A 22,487-nucleotide genomic window follows, 5' to 3' on the forward strand; every position below is an offset into this window, starting at 1 on the left:
TGCTCTAGAGATTCTGGGCACAAGATACAAGACTGGGACAGATTTTCAAAATAGATGGAGTGGATATGAGTGGGAGAAAGGAGAAGTGGAGGACATCGGGTTTCCAGAGGCTTCCAGCCTGGCATTTCCAGCTAAATGTGATTTGGTAGATCCTTAAGTCAGACCTTTGTTGCATTTTATTCTTGGGCTTTAAAACCTTTGGTGAGTTCCCAATGTTAGCTTTAGCTTACCCATAGCATCTGCTCTCTCCCTTCCCAACTCATGTCTGATTCCAGCTACCATCAGATACATGCCAAATGCTTTGTGATGCTGACCCATGATATTTGAGTCTCTGCCCACACTTTTTCCTCCTTTAAGGTTTTCGTTTTTCAAGTTTTAACCTGCAGAACACATGGTCTTATATATCAATACCCCACACCCCCACCCCCACCCCATCCCGCTCCCACTGTCAGCCCTGCTTTGTTCTGCTCCGCTCCAGCCTTCTAGCCTGGATGAGCAACAGGTATGCCCTTGCTTCCAATGTTACATGAACTCCTCGATTCCAGCTTGTAAACAGGCTGGATTAGAATCTTCAGGGTTGCTGGATTTCATTCAAAGCATCGCATGTGGGAGGGTGTGGCCAGCAATGCAGCATGGAGCTAGAAGGCAAGACTTGAGAAGCAGTAAAAGCAATCAAAGGAAGTAGGAACTACCTCTCTGCTAGACCCAACACCAAAAGATGAACCTACTAGTGTGTGGGCCTCTTGAGAGCACGGTTGTCCTCTCCTGCCACTGCATACATGTCCAATTTCCTCGCACAGCTAGCTGTTCCTGGGCTCTGCTTCCCCCATCACAACTGCTCCTGGCTCATGTCTACCTCCTTGACTGGGCCTTGCCTATCTTCTCACTAGAAGCTCAAGTGATATTACCACTATGCCCACACCCGGGTATACAGGCCTCTGGGCGGAAACCCATAAGCTTACTATGTCTGTCTCTATCAGGAACAGACCATGAAGAGACAGAACAGAGATCATGGCTACTCTAGTTCAAACCTGCTATATATCCAGGAAGCAGCTGAGGAAAGAAGGCTGGGGAATCCTGTGAAGAACCAACACGACCATTCAAGCTGAAGTGTCACCTCTTCTAACAGCCATTTCTGAAGCATCTCTCTGACCTGGTAACAGGACCAGGGCACTGAGACAACAAGGATGAGAAAACCCTTACATCGAGGACAGGGTGATGCACCTCAACATGCAAGACAGATGAAGGGTCCAGTGGGGAAGGCAGTTGTGCGAGCAAAAGGCATGGTGTGGGCACACCGTCTTTCTGGGAGAGGGGGGTGATGTCGCATATTCAGGTCAGATGTAAGGCCTGAGTAGGCTGCACAGAGTGCAAGTGGCATGGCAGAGCTGGGCAGGGCATGAAGCAGAGATTTGTGAGTAAGGAAGACCAAGGCTATACAGACTCAGGAGAGCACGGGTTTTATGCCAAGCCCATAAAACATAAAGAAAAGATGTGGCCCCAGACCCTTGCTTAGTCTAGACTAGGTTTCTGAATTTCCCTCTTACAATACTGTGTGCTCTGCAAACACTCAATAAAAATGTCACAAGGATATTGATGAAAGATGATAAAACTCTGTCTCTCAACATCATTAACAAGTCTGTCGAGAGCAGGGCTAAGGCAGTAATCCTGTCCAAAGAGGAAATGGGGGAGGTGCCTCTGGCTCCAGAACTGGGAGGCTGGCAGGAGAACAGGGCCTCTCTAGGCAACCTACTAAGCCAGGCAAACCACAAGAATAAAGGGGTCTTTTGGAGTCATGGACAGTCTGTGGTGTGTTAGGACTGGATGAAATTGGAAGCAGCAGGGCCCTAACACAGGACCTAGCTTTGCTTGCAAATGAACAGGGGATGGGGAAAGGCCTTCCATAAAGAGTCTCCCTCATGTATGCAACATCTGCCCTTCACTTCCGCTCTCTACATACTCATCACTTTTGTGATGGCCTTTCCCTATCCTTGAGCACAGGCTAGCCCATTGCTTTTGGTCTATCTCAATCCAACGCTAATCTTTGATGTGCTGTGTTCCCTTACCTACAGCCTGCGTGTGTCTGAAATGCTGTACATCATGCTGAAGCTAGCATATTCATGAGGACAAGCCAACAGGTTGTGAGTGACATTCTCCCACATGGATGCTTATAGTAGAGCTACTTGAAAAGCAAGGAACTCCAAAGCAACTCACACCCCCACTGCTGTCAGAGAATGAGTAGAGGCATTAGGCCTGGTCAGTCCCTGGGAGAAGTACCTGCTCCTAAGTAACACTTTGCAGGCACAGGTTTTATGCCTTTCCCCTCAGTCCTGCTGCATTCACACTCGCGAGCTGCCAGCTCTAGCAACTTGTAGCAATGAGTGTCAAGAAAAGGTAGTTACAGTTAGTTCTACTCCCAATTCTAGGCTACCATCCTGAGAATGGGTCTCTATCTTCACATGGATTGAAACAGTGTCCTCAGAGAATTCACGAGAAAGTCTGTGAAAGAAGCCCCTTCCACAGCAACCAGGGAGTACTGTAGAACCCACTCTCCTAGTTACCAACTTGAATACAATCCATGACCTGAGACATGGTCTTGCTGAAATCCCAAACTAACTCTGTACTCCCTGTCCCACTCTGTCCTTCCATGATCCAAGCACCTCACTTGTCTCTGTCCTCTCTCTCCTGAGCTGCTTACACATAGCTGTACTCCTTGATACTCAGAAGTAACACTCACCCATAAAGAACCTTCTCACCCACTCCATCTAAGACCCCATCCCTGCCCCTCACTCTGGAGATGATTTATGTTGTGGGTGAGGATACTGGTTCAGCACCCCTATGCTTTTCAACTAATAGACAGCAGGCTTCACAAAAGAACGTCTTACAGATGTGGCTCTGACTCCCAAAGGGACCTGCCTGCCACACAGGTGATAAATACCACTCAACATATAATTCGACACTGCTGAATCAGCTAACATAAGAGACACTTACAGCACAGACAGCAGAAATGTTCCATTAGTTGCCCATCATCCTTTCCTGTTAGCAACTCGCTTGCCTCTCTCAGGACAGCTCTAGACAGCTCTTCATCAAGCACAAGGGGTTCTGAACACTGGGCCCAGAGCCATCAGCATTACTTTCAATTGGCAAGTCTTTTAGGACCCGCACACAAACACAAACACACTCATCTTCTAGGACACACATATACACACACATTCATCATCTAGAAAACACACATACACACACTCATCTTCTAGAACACATACATACACACAGACTCATCTTCTAGAACACACACATACATACACACTCATCTTCTAAGACATACACTCATCTTCAAGAATGCACACATATACACACTCATCTTCTAAAACACACATTCATCTTCTAGAACATACACAAACACACACTCATCTTCTAGAACACACACATACATATACTCATCTTTTAGAACACACACATACACACACATTCATCTTCTAGAACACACACATACACACTCATCTTCTAGAACACACACGCTCATCCTTTAGAACACACACACAGTCATCCTCTAGAACACACACACACTCATCCTCTAGAACACACACATTCATCCTCTAGAACACACACACTCATCTTCTAGAACACACACACACTCATCCTCTAGAACACACATACACACTCATCCTCTAGAACACACATACACACTCATCCTCTAGAACACACACACTCGTCCTCTAGAACACACACACACTCATCCTCTGGAACACACACACTCATCCTCTAGAACACACACACTCATCCTCTAGAACACACACACTCATCCTCTAGAACACACATACTCATCCTCTAGAACACACACACACTCATCCTCTAGAACATACACACTCATCCTCTAGAACACAAACATACACACTCTCATCTTCTAGAATACACACACACACACACACACACACACACACACACACACACGTTTTCCTTGGGATCAAAGTTCCAGGTGGACAGCCTCTTACCTGTGTCCGATGCCAGATCACTGATGCCCGGGAGTGACCCAGCTTGTTGCGGCAGGGCCCCTTGTCATAGTGTATCAGAAGAAAGTCATCCTGGGAAGGGCAGAGAAAGGTCTACAGTGAATGCTGGACTCGGACTCTCAGTCTTTTGAACATTTCAGTCTGTTTTACCTTTCCAGATACACAGTACATGGACACAAGCAGAAGTGACAGCGAGGGCGTGCCCTTGCTGCCTGCCTGGAGACTGTCCCTCTTGGCCATCATCCCTCTCCATAGAGCAGCAAGAAGGAAGTGTGAACCTCAGTCAAGAGGAAGCCTTGGCCAGATTTCAGTACTGAGCTAGGGGTCTCCTGGGTGTAGAGGCTGCCTCTGGAGCTTGTACTAACACAGGTGACTGAAGAGAAAGATCAGGTTCTGAGTCTCCTGAGTTCCTCTGGGCCTGCCTGTGTCAATCTCACCGTACCAGAACAGCTTCTCATCAGGTGAGTCCTTCCTTAGCTCAAAACACCGCCATGCTTCTCTTTATTCAAGACCTAGTCCAGCAACCACCCTCTACCCACAAGGTCGCCACCTGTCTAGAGTGAGCAGGGATCCTTTCACAGTGCACAGTGAGCTGTCTGGCCCATATCTCCCTCCAGGTGGCCCTACCTCACACTCTCAGGACAGTCACCTCCAGACTGCCATGTTCCTGGGCTGAAGGCTCATTATGTTGGTTGGTTGGTCCCTCTGAGGATGATCATCACTCAAATGTACCTCAATCTGTTTTTCAGCACCACTGAGTATCCAGGACAGGTGCTCTTCTCACCTCCACATACAGCAAGACCTACCAGTCCACCACCAACAGGAAACAAGTAGGAAACAGCACCCAACAGGCCAATACCATTTGTTCATTTAACCAAGGACACCAATGGGAAGCTTCCTTTTAAGAATAACCATGGGGTCTAATATAACCAGAAAAGTCTAGGATACCACCCACCAACTTCTCGACCCTCAGATCAACACAAGGGAATAGTGGACCTAGTCTGTCTCTCATGCTGAAAGGGGAACTACCCTGGTGGCATTTTCTGTCCTAAGGTGCCATGGTCTGATTATATGGCAGTGTGGCAGTAAACACTGGCTTTTACGATGCAGTTCCAGGCAATGACCACTGGAGGCAGAAGCCCAGCAGCTGTCTCACCCTCCTTGGACAGGTGAGCCTCTTCTAGCTCCAGATGTGTCTTTGTTGAAACTCCATCTGGCTACTTCTGCCCGCCGAGAGCTCTCCTCTTGGAGTCTTAATTGCCTTTTCCTTCACATCGATGTTAATAGTACATTTCCCCAGAGAATAGCTTAAGTGCGCTCGTCTCATTTTTCCCAATCTGCCTATCCCAGCATCTTATTCTGCGGGCTCTCTAAAAGGCTTTCAAGTCCTTTTCAAAAGCACACATTGAGAACCACAGGGCATCAACTACTTTAGAGTCTTTACTGATGTCCGCCCTTGAAAGTGGGTACTGGTTGTCCAATCCTTCTAGATAGCCTGTGGCAAACAAAAACTTCCAGACCATACCCACGGATACCGTGACCACTCTGGCACAGGCAGAAATATTCTGAAGAGAGATGCTTGGGACACCAGTAGCTTGAACCCATAGCTCAGCAATTTAGCTAGATGGGCTGTCCAAGGAGCTCCAGGAATCCCCCTGCCTCTGCTTTCCCAGATCTGAGATAAGAGTCCTGACTTCAGTGCCAGCTTTTATGCCAGCCTCTAAGACTATAAAAAAAGCAATGCCCTCAAAGGACTTGGGGTTTTCCCAGGAGTCTCAAGATGGGGGAAGAAATAAGCTGAAACCTGGTACTAAGGGAGGCTGTGGTTGTCTCTCAGGCTAAGCTCACAACCAACTTCCTGACCACTTGTCAGGCTGCCTTGCAGCAGAGTCTGGAGCTGAGGCAGTGATGGCCACGACCACACCTTAGCCAGGGCTGCTAGATTCTTATATTTCGCCCTCTATTTAAACCTGGAAGAGGCATCCACAGGGGTGAGGGCCAGATCACTGGACTCCTTTACCTGTTCCTCCGCCCAATGGGACCACACTGAATAAACCTCTCTGCTTCTTAACTGGGGTATTGAGGCTGGGTAGCTAAGTGTAGTCGTGAGGGCCACCGAAATCCAGGCTTTGATCCTAACCATTCTGGTAATAATACTGACCCACGGGCAGAGCGCAAGCTCATTCTCCAGACTCTGTAAGGGGTTCTGATCCCATCCGTCCTCGTCTGGTTGTTTTACCAGGTATCCAGGCAAAGGGAGGGAGGTCAGAGCCTTCATCCTCACACACAGAGAAGAGCACTACTCCACCCTGGCTTCAGTTCCTCCCACCAGTGTTTCTGGCCACATCAGGCCTTTGTGTGTGTGTGTGTGTGTGTGTGTGTGTGTGTGTGTGTGTGTGTGTCCAATTCTTTTGTAACTGCTAGCTTCAACATCCCTTGTTCTCTTTGGCAGGCGAACAAACTCTTGCTCAACTTTCATGTCCCCAGCCACCCCCATCCTCTAGCCTCTGGCCCCATGTCACTCTGCGTAGTGGACTTCACACCCATCCAAAACTGCCCTCTCTGTGGGATGTGCCCTTGCTGCATGCCAGAGCATTTCCTGCCTGCCAGTGTGTGTTAGCAACTTTCTTTGTTATTCTGACATAACTTTAGGAGGGGAGCATTTTGGCTCATAGTTTGAAAATTTTAAAGCATAGCCTCATACACAGCTTGAGGTAGCCGGTCATATTGCAGCTTCCTCGTCTGTTCAGTCGAGGACTTCAGCCCACATTTAACCTCAATTAACCCCATCTAGAAACCTCTTCACAGACATGCCCAGAAGTGGGTTTCCATGTAAAGTATATATCTCATCAAGTTAACCCATCACAGAGGGCTGGACCCTGAAGATCATGATATTGGCTCCCACAATGGCAAAGGGACACTTCCACCTGCTTTCTCCTCTTGGAAGGCCTAACTGATGTTTCCTCCACACTGATGGTATGGACAGTCGCCTGTCACCCACCAGAGGGTAACTGTCCAGGGGCAGAACAGGTCTCCTGAGCATGATGGGTTCATATTGAAGGTGACTTTTCTTATGCACCCGGAGAATTACACAGAGTCTGCACTGTTCCTTCACTCTTTGCTGTGCTCAAACACTTGACAAGAAGCCACATACAAAAGGGTTTTATTTGGGCTTGTGGTCTGCGGACGCAGTCCATCGTGGTTGGGAAGGTATGATGGGAAGGGGGAGTTGCCTGCTCGCATGGGGCAGATCTCATGAAGCACAGAGAGATGCATGCTGGTCCTTTGTTGGCGGTTTCCTTTTTCATTTTCATTCCATCTGGCCCAGGGGATAGAGCCACCCATCCACCCATATTCAGAGTGGGACTTCCCTTCTCAGTAATCCTCACCCTTGCACAGACACACACACACACACACACACACACACACACACACACACACACACACACACACTTACTTGTGCCTCTAATGCCCTAGGATTTTTAAATTCAATCAAGTCGATGCCAGAAAATGATGGTCACTGGGGCCTAGACATGATTTCACTGTGATTTTAGTTTTGTGAAGGAAGTTCTTAAACACCTCGTGGTTTCCTACTAAAGCAGTTGAACATGGAAATCTCTGCTGTCCAGAACAGATATAAATAGGCCCATCTCAGGATGCGCTTACTACAGTGCTTAACAGGTAATTTTTAAATCCACTATTTCAGGATATTCTTTTAAAGAACGTATGATCAAACTCTTCCAAAAATAAAGTTTTGGTCCCACCGTTTGGGAAAGATGCCCTCCTGCTCAGCTTTAACTGTAAACTTGACACAACCTAGAATCACCTGAAGAGGGAGTTCCAATTTAGGGTTTGCCCAGATCAAAGTGGTCTCTGTGCCTGGGTGTGGGGCATTGTCTTGACTGTTAGTTGAGGTGGGAAGGTGAAGCCCATTGTGCCAATGCCACTCTCTAAGCAGGTGGTCAAGTCAGGCTGGGAGTGAGGAAGTGAGTAGCAGTTTTCCATGAATTCTTCAAGTACCTGCCCTAACTTTACTGTAAACATTTTAAAAACAGATAAACAAATCTTTTCTACATTGCTCTTTGATCAAAGCATTTTGTCCTAGCAACAGAGAGGAAACTAGCACATAACCCGAGCTGGCAATGTGGCTGAGGAAAGAGCATGGGGAACAGACAGGTTTTGTTTCCACCAGGTCAGTGACTCCAGAGAAACCAGGTCTCTGGGGGTGACCATGCCAGGCTATCTAGGGTCAGGATAAACCCCCTGCGTCACACTGTCAGTTCATCTTCCTGAAGCCTAGATCTGACTGAACTGCACAAACAGGCCTTTGTAGATGAGGGAGGGCTTGAAGCAGCAAGAAACCCTTGTGGCAGCAGCAACGGCTGCAGCAGTAGCAGCAGAGGCTTGACATAGAGAACACGTGAGAGAAAGGTGCTGTGTTAGGCTAGGGACTTCTATGTTGGCAGGCAGCACAGGGAATATATGTTTCCCTCCCATGTAGATGAGGCACAGACGTTTCCCAATGCACATGTTTTACTGTGTGTACTTTCGTTTTCCCCACTGTTCCGTTAACTAAATGTGCTTTCTGGCATCCAAGTTCCAAGTTGCAGCCTCTGTGGTGTCAGGAGGTGGGCCTTTGGGGGCGATTAGGTTTAGATGAGTTCCTGAGGATGGAGTCCCTGACAGGACTAATGTCTTTGGAAAGATCAGAGCTTTCTCTTCCTGGCATGTCCAGGGAGAAGCCTCCATCAGGACCCCATCTGCCAGCAGCCGTAGTCCAGCTCTCCAGGATCTGAACTGTGAGAATTGGATGTCTGTTGTTCATGATCCCCATGCTCCCCAATGGTACCCTATCACAACAGCCAGGCTCATTAGGACCCTAAGATAATCAGCACCTCTTCTTCTGTTGGGAGTACAAAGGTCTGAGCTCACAGGTAAGCACTAGGAGAAAACCATGAATGTTTGAATGTTAACCTGCAGGGTCGTCTTTGCAAAGACAAGGATGCATATAATCTGCTTTCCACCCAGAGGGCTGGGAGGTGGAGGTGGTCAATGGGCAGGGGATCCCCCAAGCTCCACCCAGAAGCCTGGGAGGTAGAGGTGGTCAATGGGCAGGGGATCTCTCAAGCTCTTACTACTGGGACCAGAGGTGGCTAATAGCCCAGATGACCTCTGTGCTGTCTGTGTCATGGAGACCTCATCAGATCCTCTTAGGCCCTTAAGATAATTCATATACCCTATCTCTCAAAGCCATCTTCGCAGAAGAAGTGACGTGTGTTTTCAGAAGAGTTTCAATGGAATTGTGTCTCCTTGTGTACTCAGGATTGTGTTACACCAGGAAATGGTCTTCCAAATTGTGCTGTACTTAAATATGCCTGAAATGAACTTCCTGGGGTCAGACTCTGGAAGTTTAAACTAGCACCAGCTATGGAGTCATGCTGAACCAGACATCTGTCTTGCCTTACTTGAATCTTTACTCTGATGTTTGCAGAGACTCCAAGACTCTTCAAAATAAAGCTAAGCCCCAAGCCTGCCCCAAACTTCGGTACCCAGATGTCACCTCAGGGAACCAAGATTCACACAAACACAGGAGAATCATGCCCCTAGCGAGGCCTCCAGCTTCCCAGGCAATGACAGTCCCTCTCCCACATATCTGAATCCACAGCTCATGGCTGCCCTGTGAGGCTGCACGGTACTCACGTCCAGAGACTCCAGGCAGTACCAGCAGAAGGCATGCTTGCAGTTCTTACACATCATCTGTGCACAGCCCTCGTCCCGCTCGATGTACACCCTGCACTTGGGGCAGCGTTTGATGGGTGCGTCGCCCTCTTCCACCTTGAAAGCAGAGCTGTGGGAGAGATATACTGTGAGGGTCACGCAGAAGGGAATGAGGACGAGCTCAGCAGCAGGGCTGTTCCAGGAGCACTTCTCTACGACAGGGACCCAGGTCTCTTGCTACTAAAGGAAGTGATGTAGAGCCAAAGAAACAAAAGCCCTGGAAAACAAAAACATAGTCTATCTGCTAGATTAAGGCAAAACGAAACAAAAGAAAAAGCACCACCGGCACATACCTAAATTTAGATTTCTATAAAAACCAAACACCAGAAAACAAAGGCTTCACAAATGTGTACATTTTCCAAAGAGTGAATAATAAATTTTATCCACTTTGGTCTTGTCAGAAAAAAAAAAGTGTCATAAACACACATGTACATGAAGATACACACTTGCTTCAGAAGACCTACCTGGCTTGCCCGACAGCTTCCCTGGCATCTTGGGATGGATGTGCAATGGTTATTAGCTTTAAGTCTGGTGGCGGATGCTGGTTTCTCCACAAACCAGCTATAGGATGCCTCTACAAACGCATGAAAACTATGAAAGTATTCTGCTTGTGCAAAGTACAAAGCAGCCGTGGGGCTCTGAATGACAATGGCCACGATAGGCTCACATATTTGAATGTCTAGTCACCAGGGAGTGCTTAAGAAGACTTAGAAGGGTAAGGGCCTGTGGCCTGTTGGGAGTGGGTGTGGCCCTGTTGCAGGAACTGTGCCACTGGAGGTGGGCTTTGAGGTTTCAAAAGCTCACACCATGCCCGGTGTCTTTCTCTCTCTCTTCTCTTTCTGCTGCCTGCAGATCAGGATGTAAAACTCTCAGCTACTGCTCCAGCGCCAAACCTGTCTATTTTCCACCACAGTGTTCATGGACTAAGCCTCTGAAATGGTAAACCAGGCCCCAGTTGGATGCTTTTATTTATCAGAGTTGCCTCTGCCATGGTGTCTCTTCGCAGCAATGGGAACAGTGACTAAGACAGTAGCCGACTTTTGAAAACAGTGACAATAAGTCAGTACTGTTAATTAACTTTTCAAAAGTAAAACGGGTATCTAGGCATGGCTGAAGAAGGTCGCCCCATAACATTCCTTTAGTTTTCCCTTGAAATAGATAGTCGGGACAACATCTGGGAGAATAAATGGGAAAGGCCAAGAGAAGATGCCACCAAGGCGCATACTGTACCTATGTTAGAACCCATGGCATCCATATAGACCTGCAAAGAGACGGCTCCACTTGGAGCCGATCAGAGTACAACTCGTCCGAGTGCACAGTTGCTAAAGTCAGAGAGCACCTCTATTGGAAGGCATCTTGGCAAAGGGATCGTTTGAGAGGGCCACAGAATAGATGAGACTTAAATGCCTGGTGATCAGCAATGAGAATTTCCTCATGACCATGTGCACTGGTTTCCTAAGTGTAGCAAGGCTTCTGTTCCTGAGGGGGTTCTGTTTTACCCACCAATGGAATGTGACAGGTTTAGAGAGTCTGGGAAACGCTGGGGAGATGCTTCAGTGGGAAAAGTGGGGGCTATGCAAGCACAGGGACTGGAGTTTGGATCCCCAGAACCCAAATAAAAGCTTGGTTGGTGCAGTATCTCTCTCTACTCTTAGTGCTAGAGGCAGGTAAAGCCAGGGTCTCCCTAGGGTAGACCAGATAGTTAGTGTGTCTGATTGATGATCTCTGGGTTCAACTGACAGACCCTCTCTTCAATATATAAAATGGAGAGTAATCCAGGAAACTGTTCAGTGTCAACGTCCTTCTAAATGCTAGGATTCTAAGCATGAGCCACCATGTCTGGTTTCAATCGCGTGGTGGGGATTGAACATGGGGTTTCTTTCATGATAGGCAGGCAGTCTACTGACTGGGCTCATCCCCAGGCCTGAGAAAGTTTTATGATAAGAAAAATGACTGGGCTGGGAACCTCTTCCATTCAACTAGGAAGGGCCCTCCACTCCTGTCCTTCCTGCTAAGAGACAGGACTCACTCACTCACTTACTAAGGATTACTCTGAGAGAAAAATAAAAAACTGGACTGCTTCCCTGGGTAGATGCTTCATCTGCTTCTAGCTCTCCCTTTCCTAGAAATCAACCTCTATCGATCACTTTTAATCAAGCCAAGCAAGTATGTTTCCTCCTAGAGTCTGGAAGTTTCTATAACCCTACGTCTAAATTCAGTGGCCTTTGCTGGTATCCAATGCCTGACGTATGCCAGGTCAAGCGTCAAGCTTGCATAGTCCCTGCCTGACAGTAGAATTGTCAGTCATGGGAACATGTGACCTACGACATGGTAAGTCCTGGATGGCGGTGAATGCATCCAAGTTTCCACAGTAGGAAAACAGAGGATGTAGCCACCAATACTACCCTGGAGATAGAGATGACAGAATGGTTAGGGATCCTGGGCAAAGGGTGTCAAGGCAGCTCTGGTAAGGAACAGAGCAGACATGTAGACCTACGGACAAAGGGAGAGAGGGCAGGGCTGTGCTGGAAGAGCCACAGAGGATCTGAGGTACCTTCCTGAGGACTGGAAAACAGAAGAAATTGGGGACCAGGTGGGGAGGGCCCCGTTTGGGTAGGAAGTGCAGCCATGAGAGTGTGGTCAGCAGGACCATAGCCTCTTTGCCTCACTGAACTACATGATGGTATACATTTTATTGTGGGGAAATACCTCTGATATAACCAGTTTCCTATGGTTCACTCTTTTAAATTCATCTATAAAGTCCATCTGGGCAAACAACTGGGCTATCTGACTAGGAGAAGCAAAAGGGAAGAAACACAGTAGTCCTTTGCTGTATTCTAATAGACTCAGACTTTCAGAAACCACTGAACTGAGAATGGGATCCCCGTTGGAGGAATTAGAAAAAGGGTTGAAGGAGCTAAAGGGGCTTGTGACCCCATAAGAACAACAATACCAACCAACCAGAGCTCCCAGGGATTAAACCACTACCCAAAGACTATACATGGACAGACCCATGACTCCAGCTGCATATGTAGCAGAGGATGGCCTTGTTGGGCACCAGTGGAAGGAGAAGCCCTTGGTCCTGCCAAGGCTGGACGCCCCAGTGCAGGGGAATATCAGGGTGGGGAGGCAGGAATGGGGTTGGTTAGGGAAGGGGGATACCTTTATAGAAGAAGGAGAGGGGGATGGGATGGGGGCTTATGGACAGGAAACCAGGAAAGGGAATAACATTTGAAATGTAAATTTTAAAAAAGAAAAAAAGAAAGATGTGGGGCCCTTGGCTTCAGGTACTTGTGGTCCTACTGGTGACCTTGCTTATCACCAGCACTTACTATGCCTACTGTCCTTACTCCTACACTCCCATTTCAGATAAACTCCAACAGAGGGCAGCTATGGAAAACTTGCAGGTACCAGAGGAATTAATCTGGGTGAGTAGTCCAATGTGCTTCATGCAGGGAGCAGAGGGTGCTTTTTATGTTATACATCTTTATATTCCCAGGGTCTTGTGTTATACCTGCCAAATGTTCTCACAAGTAAACCACAGGTCTGAAAGAGACGGGAGGTGGAGTGTGTTCTGAGTCCAAAGCATTTACAGCCACCTGCTCTCAGGTGAGACCTTCAGGAAGGAAGCCTAACCCTTCTGCTAGCCCCTGCTCCCAGCCCCCAGCCCTCAGCCCCCAGCCTACTCTTTGTACCACAGCTCCTACACAGTACCTGGTCTCCCCGGGAAGGAAGCTGATGGGCATGGTCTCTGGGCAGCCTTGGCCAGGGTGCCAGCGGGCTTTGCAAGCAGAACAGAATTCCATGTCGCAGGCTTTGCACTGCACCAGCTGCGGGGTCTGCAGCCCTATGTCCTGGAGTTGGCACACGGCCTGGCAGGTGGATGCTGGGCACCACGTCCGACAAGGGTCAAAGAGCACCTCTAGCACAATGAGACAGAAGGCATAAATTAGAATCAGGATACCATGGGTACTGGAGAGGGTGAGCATGGAGACCCTCTGGGGCCCTGCCTAAGGCAGTGAGAATGAAGGACATCTAGGTGACCCAGTCAGACACTCCCCAGACAAACTGTTCCTTTACAGCTCCTGTGCCCATCCAATTCCACACAAACCCCTTCCAGCTTTTTACCCTTGTACGTGGTGTGCCCAGGGCTACCTCAGTTGCCATCTTGGCCTCCAGTTCCATTATATTCTGGAGAAGTATTCGCCAAGCCCAGTTCCTCTAAGTGTCAACATTACCAGATCTTTGTCTGCAACCTGCCCACTGGTTCCCCCACCGCGAGCAGGACATATTTCCTGAAGTCAGGTGAGAACTTTTTTCTTGAAACTTAACCCAGTGCCAGGGTCATACGCAGTCATTTGCAAGTATTTATTGAACGGTAAAAAGAAGGAAAGAAAGAGGAAGGAAGGAAGGAAGGAAGGAAGGAAGGAAGGGAGGAAGGGAGGAAGGGAGGAAGGGAGGAAGGGAGGAAGGGAGGAAGGGAGGAAGGGAGGAAGGGAGGAAGGGAGGAAGGGAGGAAGGGAGGAAGGGCGCAAGCCAAGCAGGCAATATTGTACTAGTTCTGTTGCCTTACTACATTTTCACGAAGCATACAAAACCATGGTTTTTGCTATGGCATTTCCAGTTCTAGATGTCTGATTTCAGACCTAGGTGTCTAATTTTGTTCTCAGTCTTCTAATAGGGCGGTTCACGTGCCCAAGTCAGATTCTCTTGCCAAGCCTGAACCCCTAACTACTGGGTAAAACTAGAAGCTTGTCTTCTCTGCAGATTATGCCCAAGTTACTGCAAAGCCTGACTTGATGGGATTGGTCAGGAAACTTAGTTTAAAAACAGGATATGGTGGCATTCCTCTTTCTTCACATCCTGATCCAAAACCTGCATTTATAATTCGTCCTGAGCTGCCCTCCATAGTGAGCCAGCAGGGCATCTCCATTTCCCTCATCTCTAGTGGACTTTGAACTTTCACCAGGTGCAGTAGGAGGCACAAACAGGAGGCTAACAGCAGGGGCCATGGCAGGCCAGCAAATCACAGGATCATCTCCTGCACAAGTTGCCTGCCCTCAGCTTTGCAGTCAGGCTCTCCTCAGAAGCAATCTGGGGAGCACTGACTTTTACTGAGAAAACATGCTTGCCTGCAAACCTCCTGGCCCTAAGCCAGGTAGCCGGATGTGGTTGTAGCTCACCAGATCCAAAGACAGGCACTTCACCTAATGGGACACCCAGCTGACTGGGAGTGCAGAAGGCCATGATGATTAGCACTGACTGTCAACTCCACAGGAGACTTGATCACCTAGGATACAAGCCTCTGGCAATACAATTTCACAGACTGTGGTCCTGGACTGGATAAAAAGGAGCAATCAAGCTAGGAACAGTTACCCAGCACTTTCTGCTTCCCAGCTGAGGATGCAGTGTGACCAGCTACCTTACCTTCCTGCCACCATGCCTTCTACTTGTATAACTTACAGAGTATGTAACTTCCAACTGTGAGCCAAATAAACCCTCCCTTACAAGGTCCAATGCTGCACAGTCCTGACCTCATACACATGTGTGAGCTTTTCTGTGGGTTTCCTGTTGCTCCAACTATAGGGGACAATCTGATCAGTGCTGGAGGAGCAAGCTTGTCAGGTATAAGATCAGTAATGGTTTTACCTACTGGTGTGGAGGCAGGCCAACTTCTATGAAGCGCAAGGTGGGGATTAATTTACATCGTTCTAGACCATGTGATGTTTGGTTTTCTGTGACATCTACTTGGTTTGCTGCTGGGTTAAGAGCCGACGAACCAACCCACAAATGAAGGTTCTGGGGGAAACCTTAATTATAGCAGCTGGGGGTTGGAGATGGGCTGGCCTAACAGCAATAGTTGGCTGACTCTTAATCCAAGGCAACCACTCCTTATTGATTAAGAAGTGTTCACCAAAAGCATAAAAGGATCTTGTTGTTAGGACAGCAAGGTCCTGAGATGCTGTATGTGGCACTCCAGAACTGAGAACTGTATTCCACATTGACTGGACTCCATTGCAATACTGTAAAGCCCCTTGTGGTGCTCCTGAACAGTAGCTTCTGTGCAACGTGGGTGTCAGTGTTTGCTGCCTGAAGAAAGTTCTTGGTCACTGAACATGTAGACGCACATGGAGATAGAACGGGGGGACATGGAGAAGTGCTGCTGGGCAGGCTTGGGGTGCTCCCTGAAACCTCACAGCCCTCAGGTATGTGCTGAGAGAAATCCCCAGGGAGCACCTACAGCCAAGGACTCTAATGATCCTCTCTGCTAGCCACCCTTCCCCTTCCACATCTACCAACTTTCAAATTCACCCCTCTTCGTGCACGTGTTTGGGGAGGGAGCCTGATCCTGGACCAGATATCACACACACTTTATCTGCACAGCTACTGAATGAAGTTCTGGAAAGAGGGAGACATGGGGACTTAACATGCTGGATGTGTGAATGAACACAGGCTTCATGCTTATTATCATGCTGCAGGTGAACCTTGCCAGGAGTAGGGCTTTCTGTCTCAGACCCTTGGAGTCCGTATGTCCTGCTTGCTGACCATCCTCTTTGCTCTGGAAGCCCCAGACATCAGTGTGGGTTGAGGTAGGTTTCTCTTCACATACTTCCTGACCTGTGCTACCACCCTTGACAACAGTTAAGTGAGGCTACCTTGCTCCTTTATCACAGAAGGCCTCATTCTGCTGTGGCATGGAGAGGAGACCTAGGGAAGGTTTCCATGGTAACAACTCCAAGTCTATGACTGTTTTACTCAGGGCAATGGTATGACCCTGCCTACCATCAGGGATAGATTCCCTACGGACAAGGTGAAGTGATCTGTCTCTAGGCGGAAGGTACCCATCCTCCTTGGGCTGAGGCCCACCCATCACACCTGGTTATGCAACAGCTCCAATCCCTAACAGGGATCTATTAATATGCCCGTTGTCCTTCTCACTGCTCAACTCTCCCGGCTGTGCATACAAGCAAGGAGAAACCCACAACAAAGCCCACAGCAGGCAGCATTCATGTGCTTCCCTTAGAATGTATAGACGTGTCCCTCAGCTCTCCTGTCAGCAGCATCTATAAATAACCCATGGTCCATGTTGAATCTTACATTGAATTATATCTACTATATTACACATTCCCATGTATGTACATAAGATATGTTTACGTGAAGCAAACTATGCCTTCTGGGCAAGCAAAAGAATCAAGTCATAACTACACTCTGCCAGAGGCATACTAGTTGTGCAGAGGAGGCTGGGGTTAACACAGATTTCTTAAGGACCCTTGTTGAAGCAGAGTCCCAACTGTGCTATTAGAAAAATGTCCAGCCACTGTTTACAAAGGTGGCTTACATTTTAAAGACAGATGGTAGGCTAAAGTATTCTGGTGGACCGGTACCCAACACACCCTCTGTGTTCCCTGCTGCTATGTTGAGTGATTTTCCCTGGTCCTTGTCTGTGCTGGTGGGTTAAGTCCCTGTTGGGAAGACAGTACAAACTGAGGACTCTTGTGATGGGTGGAAACATGCCTGGTCATGTTATTAATCACTCTGAGATTTTTTTCTTTTAATAAACCAAAGGGTGTAGTTGAAATACCATGCGCTTCCAGACAGACAGGGAAAGAAACACGTGTAGTCTTCCACGGTACATCGCAGTCAGACACCGCAGGGCAGGCATGTACAAAAGAGTGCTCCGTCTCCCCAGAGCCATTCCTCCCCTGGGTGTCAGAGTACGCCCAGTGGGAGAGAAGGTTCCAGAAGGCAGAAGCAGTAGTTAAGAAGCCTCTGTGGCCTCCAGATGGTCAAAGACTTCAAGGGGCAGAGGTCAGTCAAGTCACCTGGGTGTACGTGTGGCGGTGGCGGGGTGGGGGGTGCTAAGTAAAAAACCTTTTGAAGCTAGAGCTAACTGTAGGACTTCTTCTCTGTGACCACACGTTAGGAAATCATCTAAATGAGTCTGTGCATAAGGCGTCCCCCCACAGACTGAGTTTTGAAGGAATGAAGCAAGTCAAAGTTGGCTTTGAGATTGCATCTCTGGGTCTGTCCACGGTGCTAGCTGGAGCAGCCAGCTGCGCTGTGGGTCCCACGTGCCATCTGGCTGGCGCTTCTGGGGCATTACGTCCAAATCCTCTCTAAACATCACTTGGCGCGAGGCTGCTAAGAAGTTTTCTAGTGAGAGTTTTCAGTATTTTTCTAACCTAAGTTAAGGTGATTCACTTCTTATTCAAGAGCCAGAAACTTTTAGGTTCAGCCAAAGTACTGGGAGGAAAAAGAAAGCTTAAAATTATTTGGTAGGAAAATTCTAACCAGCTGCACTTGAGAATTAAGCCTGAAGCCACAGAAAGTTCATCTCGCTGGGATAGGAACGACCCCCCCAGTTTCTGTTAAGACCCTCTGAAAAGGAGTTCAAGAGAGTCTGAGGTTCTCAGAGATCCAGATGAAATCGATTTTTATCACTCCTCATTCTGTCTTTAATTCTGCAGGATAATATATTTAATTCTGCAGGATGTTATATTTAAGGTAAGCAGTCCCAACGTGAACGGTGGAAAGAAACAAACTCTTTAAAAGCAAATTTTGAAGCCATTAAAAATCCTTGTTGACCTCGTGAGAATTTTATTTAATCTAATTTTATGGGCATGTGTGTAACTTGTCTGTGTTTGTCTGCATGGGTGTCTATGACCCTCACGCCAATGGCACTCACAGAGGCCAGAAAAGGGTGTCAGACCTGGAACTTGAGTTACAGATGATTGTGAGCCACCACTTGGGTGCTGGGAACTTAAGCAGAATCCTGTTGAAGAACATCTATAAGTGTTCTTAACCTTTGGGCTGTCTCTCCACTCCCCTGGTTAATTTTTGAAGTTGTCCATACATACACATGTACATATAAGATACATATGTACATAAAATATGTATATATTGTGCTTTAAAGTAAATCAGACATTATCGTTAGCATTTCTCCTATTTTCTTTTTAAGCTTGATACCCTGAAGTGTCCACAGCCTCTCGTCACTGGTGTATCCTGCTTAGAACGTTGCACTTCCACACAGGCCCATCACCTTGGGATCTGGCTCAGCAGCAGGCCTCTGATGCAGGCTCACAGTGTCTAGGGGGAGGGGATGTGGTCACAGCAGCTTCCACTGCACTGTCAGTCAGAGCACTCACTGGAGGCCCTTACAGAAGCTCTGCAGCAGGAAGCCACCTGCATCGCACTGTCTCTCATCTGCTCTTTGCAGGTGACCTCAAGTCTCTGAAATCGGAGATAAGGGGGTCTGTAGGTTCTTTCAAACACCATTTCCTGAGGGCAGATCACCCAAGGGAGCAAAGATGAAAGCCTGCACAGGCATCCAGGGTGTCTAGTGCCTGGCAATGTGATCATCAAAGTTAACTAACCCTCCTCTGAATCTACTCCACAGGCCTTTCTCTCTGTCTTCACCAGGGCTGTGTCTAGTGCCTGGCAATGTGATCATCAAAGTTAACTAACCCTCCTCTGAATCTACTCCACAGGCCTTTCTCTCTGTCTTCACCAGGGCTGTGTCTAGTGCCTGGCAATGTGATCATCAAAGTTAACTAACCCTCCTCTGAATCTACTCCACAGGCCTTTCTCTCTGTCTTCACCAGGGCTGTGTCTAGTGCCTGGCAATGTGATCATCAAAGTTAACTAACCCTCCTCTGAATCTACTCCACAGGCCTTTCTCTCTGTCTTCACCAGGGCTGTGTCTAGCAGGAAGGTCTCTCATAGCAGGAGGGGAAGAGTTGGCCCTCAGAGCTGAGGTTGTGGCTAGACTCCTACTAGGATTAGAAACTAGGGAAGTCACCCAATGGCCATAGACAGGAGCACAGTGGACCTTGGTCTATCAGGCCTGTGATACTAAATGAGGCCCAAGGCTCATTTCCTTATGAGCACAGCTAGCTAATCCTGCAAGGGGCAGTGATCAGAGCAGGTTGAATCTAGATTCAGTGCTCTGCAATGGCACCAGAGGGGAGTACCAAGCTTTGGGACCTCCTCCCATGCCTTTGGGTCTTTTCAATGCATGGGTTATCTAAGAGTTTCCAAAACCAAATAAACCCAAACCTGGCTGAAGAACTGTCTGAACTAGGGATCTCCTTAAGCCAACAAGAAGCCCCAATCTCTGTATATAAGTAGTGTCTCCCGAGTCCCTCATGGTTCCAAATAGATCACACGCCCAGGCCACCAGGCCGTGAGCAGCTCAGAGGATTTCACACTGTTATTTATTCCAGAGGTGTAATTTTTTTCACACCCACCAAATGATATACATGTTTCCCAAAAGAAGGCTCCATAAAAGTTATCCACCTTCTGTGGGATACAAAATGGGCTCTACAGCAGGCCACCTACCTCTTTCAAATTGTAGCTTTTTATATCTCTGCATAATTTCAGCTGCAACCATACACTCAATCTGAAAGGGGAAAAAAAAAAAGATTACAGGTAAGGATGGTAATGCTGAGAGGGCTAGAAAATAATACAACACAAGACCAAGCAGAAAACCACAGCATCCTGATAAGTCAGACATAGCCAACCATACACAGGCAACAGTATCACATGTTCCCTCCCTGAACGTACCTCATTCTCCTGAAGGTGGCCCTGTTTAGGACAGGCAGCATCCGGGCAGCTAATTGCAGTTTCCAGTCCTTCTTTGATCAAGAGCTCAACATACTGTTTCAGGCACTGAAAGAAAGACAGAAAAGCGCATAAGCACCTTTACTTCTCAAACATCAAAGGCAATGTGATTTGTTAATCAAACAGCTAACCGTTAACCCTGAGAGCTACATTAACTACTGGACTGGCAAGATGTGCCCACTGGGGCAATAATAGTATGAATGTTACAGGAATAACCAACCACTTTCTGCTCATTATGATGGAACTCATACTGGATACTGTTCCCTGCATCTAACACATGGCTGTCTAGGTTGTAGGCCCTGGGATAAACCTACTACCACTATTCTGCCACATGGACATTGTATTAAACTGCTCCTGAGGTTCTTATCACTATACCCACAGAGTAGTACATCTCTCAACCTTCATCATAAAAGCTTCTGTCTTTAGTAGAGAGTGATTAATACAGATCCTACTCGCCAATGTGCCCAGAATAAGAAACTGGAGGGTATTCAGTTCTAAATGGGATAGCAATTTTATATCCCCTTCTCCTGAGGATCAGGGATCCTTGGAGAAGAAGTGGCAGAAAGACTGCAAGGGCCGGAGGGAGTACATGTCTTCAGCAAAAGAGTTGTTGTCAGATATGACAGGGCAAGGAAAGAGAAAGAAGGAAGACAAAGGAAAAGGGAGGGAGGAAGTAAGGAAGTAGGAGAGGAGGGCCGAGGCCAACTCCTCAAAGAACCATTCTCAAAGCTGCTTTCCAGAGACCTGACTGCATATACAAAGTATTGCCCTAGGCTGTAAGCCAGCACGTCTCAACTTGTATATCATGACCCCTTTGGGGGTTGCATATCAGGTATCCTGAATATTGGATATTTTCATTATGATTCACAACAGGAGTAAAATTACACGTATGAGGTACCGATGAAAATGATTTCATGGTTGGGGGTCACCACAACGTGAGGAGCTGTATTAAAGGGTCACAGCATTACATGGGTTGAGAACCAATGCTCTAAGCAGTGGCCTTTGTCTAACCCCCTCGGCTTTCTGCATCTTCCAGGGCTCTGTGGTAATGACACTGGCTCTGAACATCACCCACTTACATCTCTCTGTGGACAAGAGAGGCTTTGGAGTTCTGTTTGAGGCACAAAATGGTGACGTTATCAGAAACAAACTCATTGTGGTCCATGGGAGGCCTACCCAAGACAAGAGAGGGCAGGTAACCAGAAAAGGGTAAGACTAGGACTACCACCAAGTCCTGTTAGGGTTACAGTGTCACCCGCCCCACCCCAGACACCATTGCTGACCTGCACTTAGCTTGGCAGTAAAGGGCTATTCCGTGTGGCTGGTGTGGAAGTGGCATGCCTTGTCCACGGTGACAACATGAAAAGGGAGCTTGACCCCTGCAGTCTTAAGAGTCAAATCGACTCAGTTAATCTTGGCACCTCTACTATAGCCACGGGGGCACATCTTTCCTGTGTTTGGCCCCTAGTTCTCTAGATGATAAAATAAAAATGTCTGCCTTGCTGGGCTTCTTTAAGGCAGAATAAAGAATACCCCAACTCTGGTACAAATCTTGGTATAGCAACTAAGCACGCAGAAGCTCTTGTCTCATTTGTTCGCCTGTGTGATACGCCTTTTACAGTCACAGGCATAAAAAGCTCAAACCCTTAGCAACGAGAGCACTGCTTTACTGTCTATAATTAAATCTGTCTAATTGGGTCTCTGGGGGGATCCTGGAATGTCTTAAAGCAACTGAACTCAGAAAACTCGGACCACACTGGCCAGAGTCCAATATAATGACACAGACTCATTCTCTTTAAATGGAAGCACAACAATTAAACCAGGTGTGAGATGTATACCCCGGGGAAGTCTCACAACCACATTGTTCAAAGGCTGGCTTATAGCAACAAGCAGTGAGTCACGTCTGGGGGACCGCTCCCCGAGAGCAAGCTCAGAAGGCTGATAGATTGCATCTCTGAGCAGCACACACCATGGGCTTATGTCATGAGAATATTGATTTGTTTACTACAGAGTGACCGCTCCTGCAGCCATCAAGCCCAGCCACGGCCCTCTTCCAGATGTAAAGTGGGTCATGACTCA

General features: G+C 47.7%; 1 protein-coding gene across 3 annotated transcripts in view; it reads right to left on the reverse strand.

Moving 5' to 3' along the window:
• The window catches only part of Rnf144a (ring finger protein 144A), a 120,001-nt gene that overhangs the window by 8,217 nt on the left and 89,297 nt on the right, over positions 1–22,487 (reverse strand). For all 3 annotated transcript variants that reach the window (XM_039112710.2, XM_039112709.2, NM_001082410.1), the window contains 5 exons: positions 20,352–20,456; positions 20,127–20,187; positions 13,503–13,710; positions 9,711–9,858; positions 3,993–4,082 (listed from right to left, as the gene is read on the reverse strand). In XM_039112710.2, the coding sequence (XP_038968638.1) occupies positions 3,993–4,082; positions 9,711–9,858; positions 13,503–13,710; positions 20,127–20,187; positions 20,352–20,456 (612 nt within the window). The remainder of the gene's footprint in view (positions 1–3,992; positions 4,083–9,710; positions 9,859–13,502; positions 13,711–20,126; positions 20,188–20,351; positions 20,457–22,487) is intronic.

The sequence above is a fragment of the Rattus norvegicus genome, chromosome 6 (assembly GCF_036323735.1).
Source record: "Rattus norvegicus strain BN/NHsdMcwi chromosome 6, GRCr8, whole genome shotgun sequence".
Classification (NCBI taxonomy): Eukaryota; Metazoa; Chordata; class Mammalia; order Rodentia; family Muridae; genus Rattus; species Rattus norvegicus.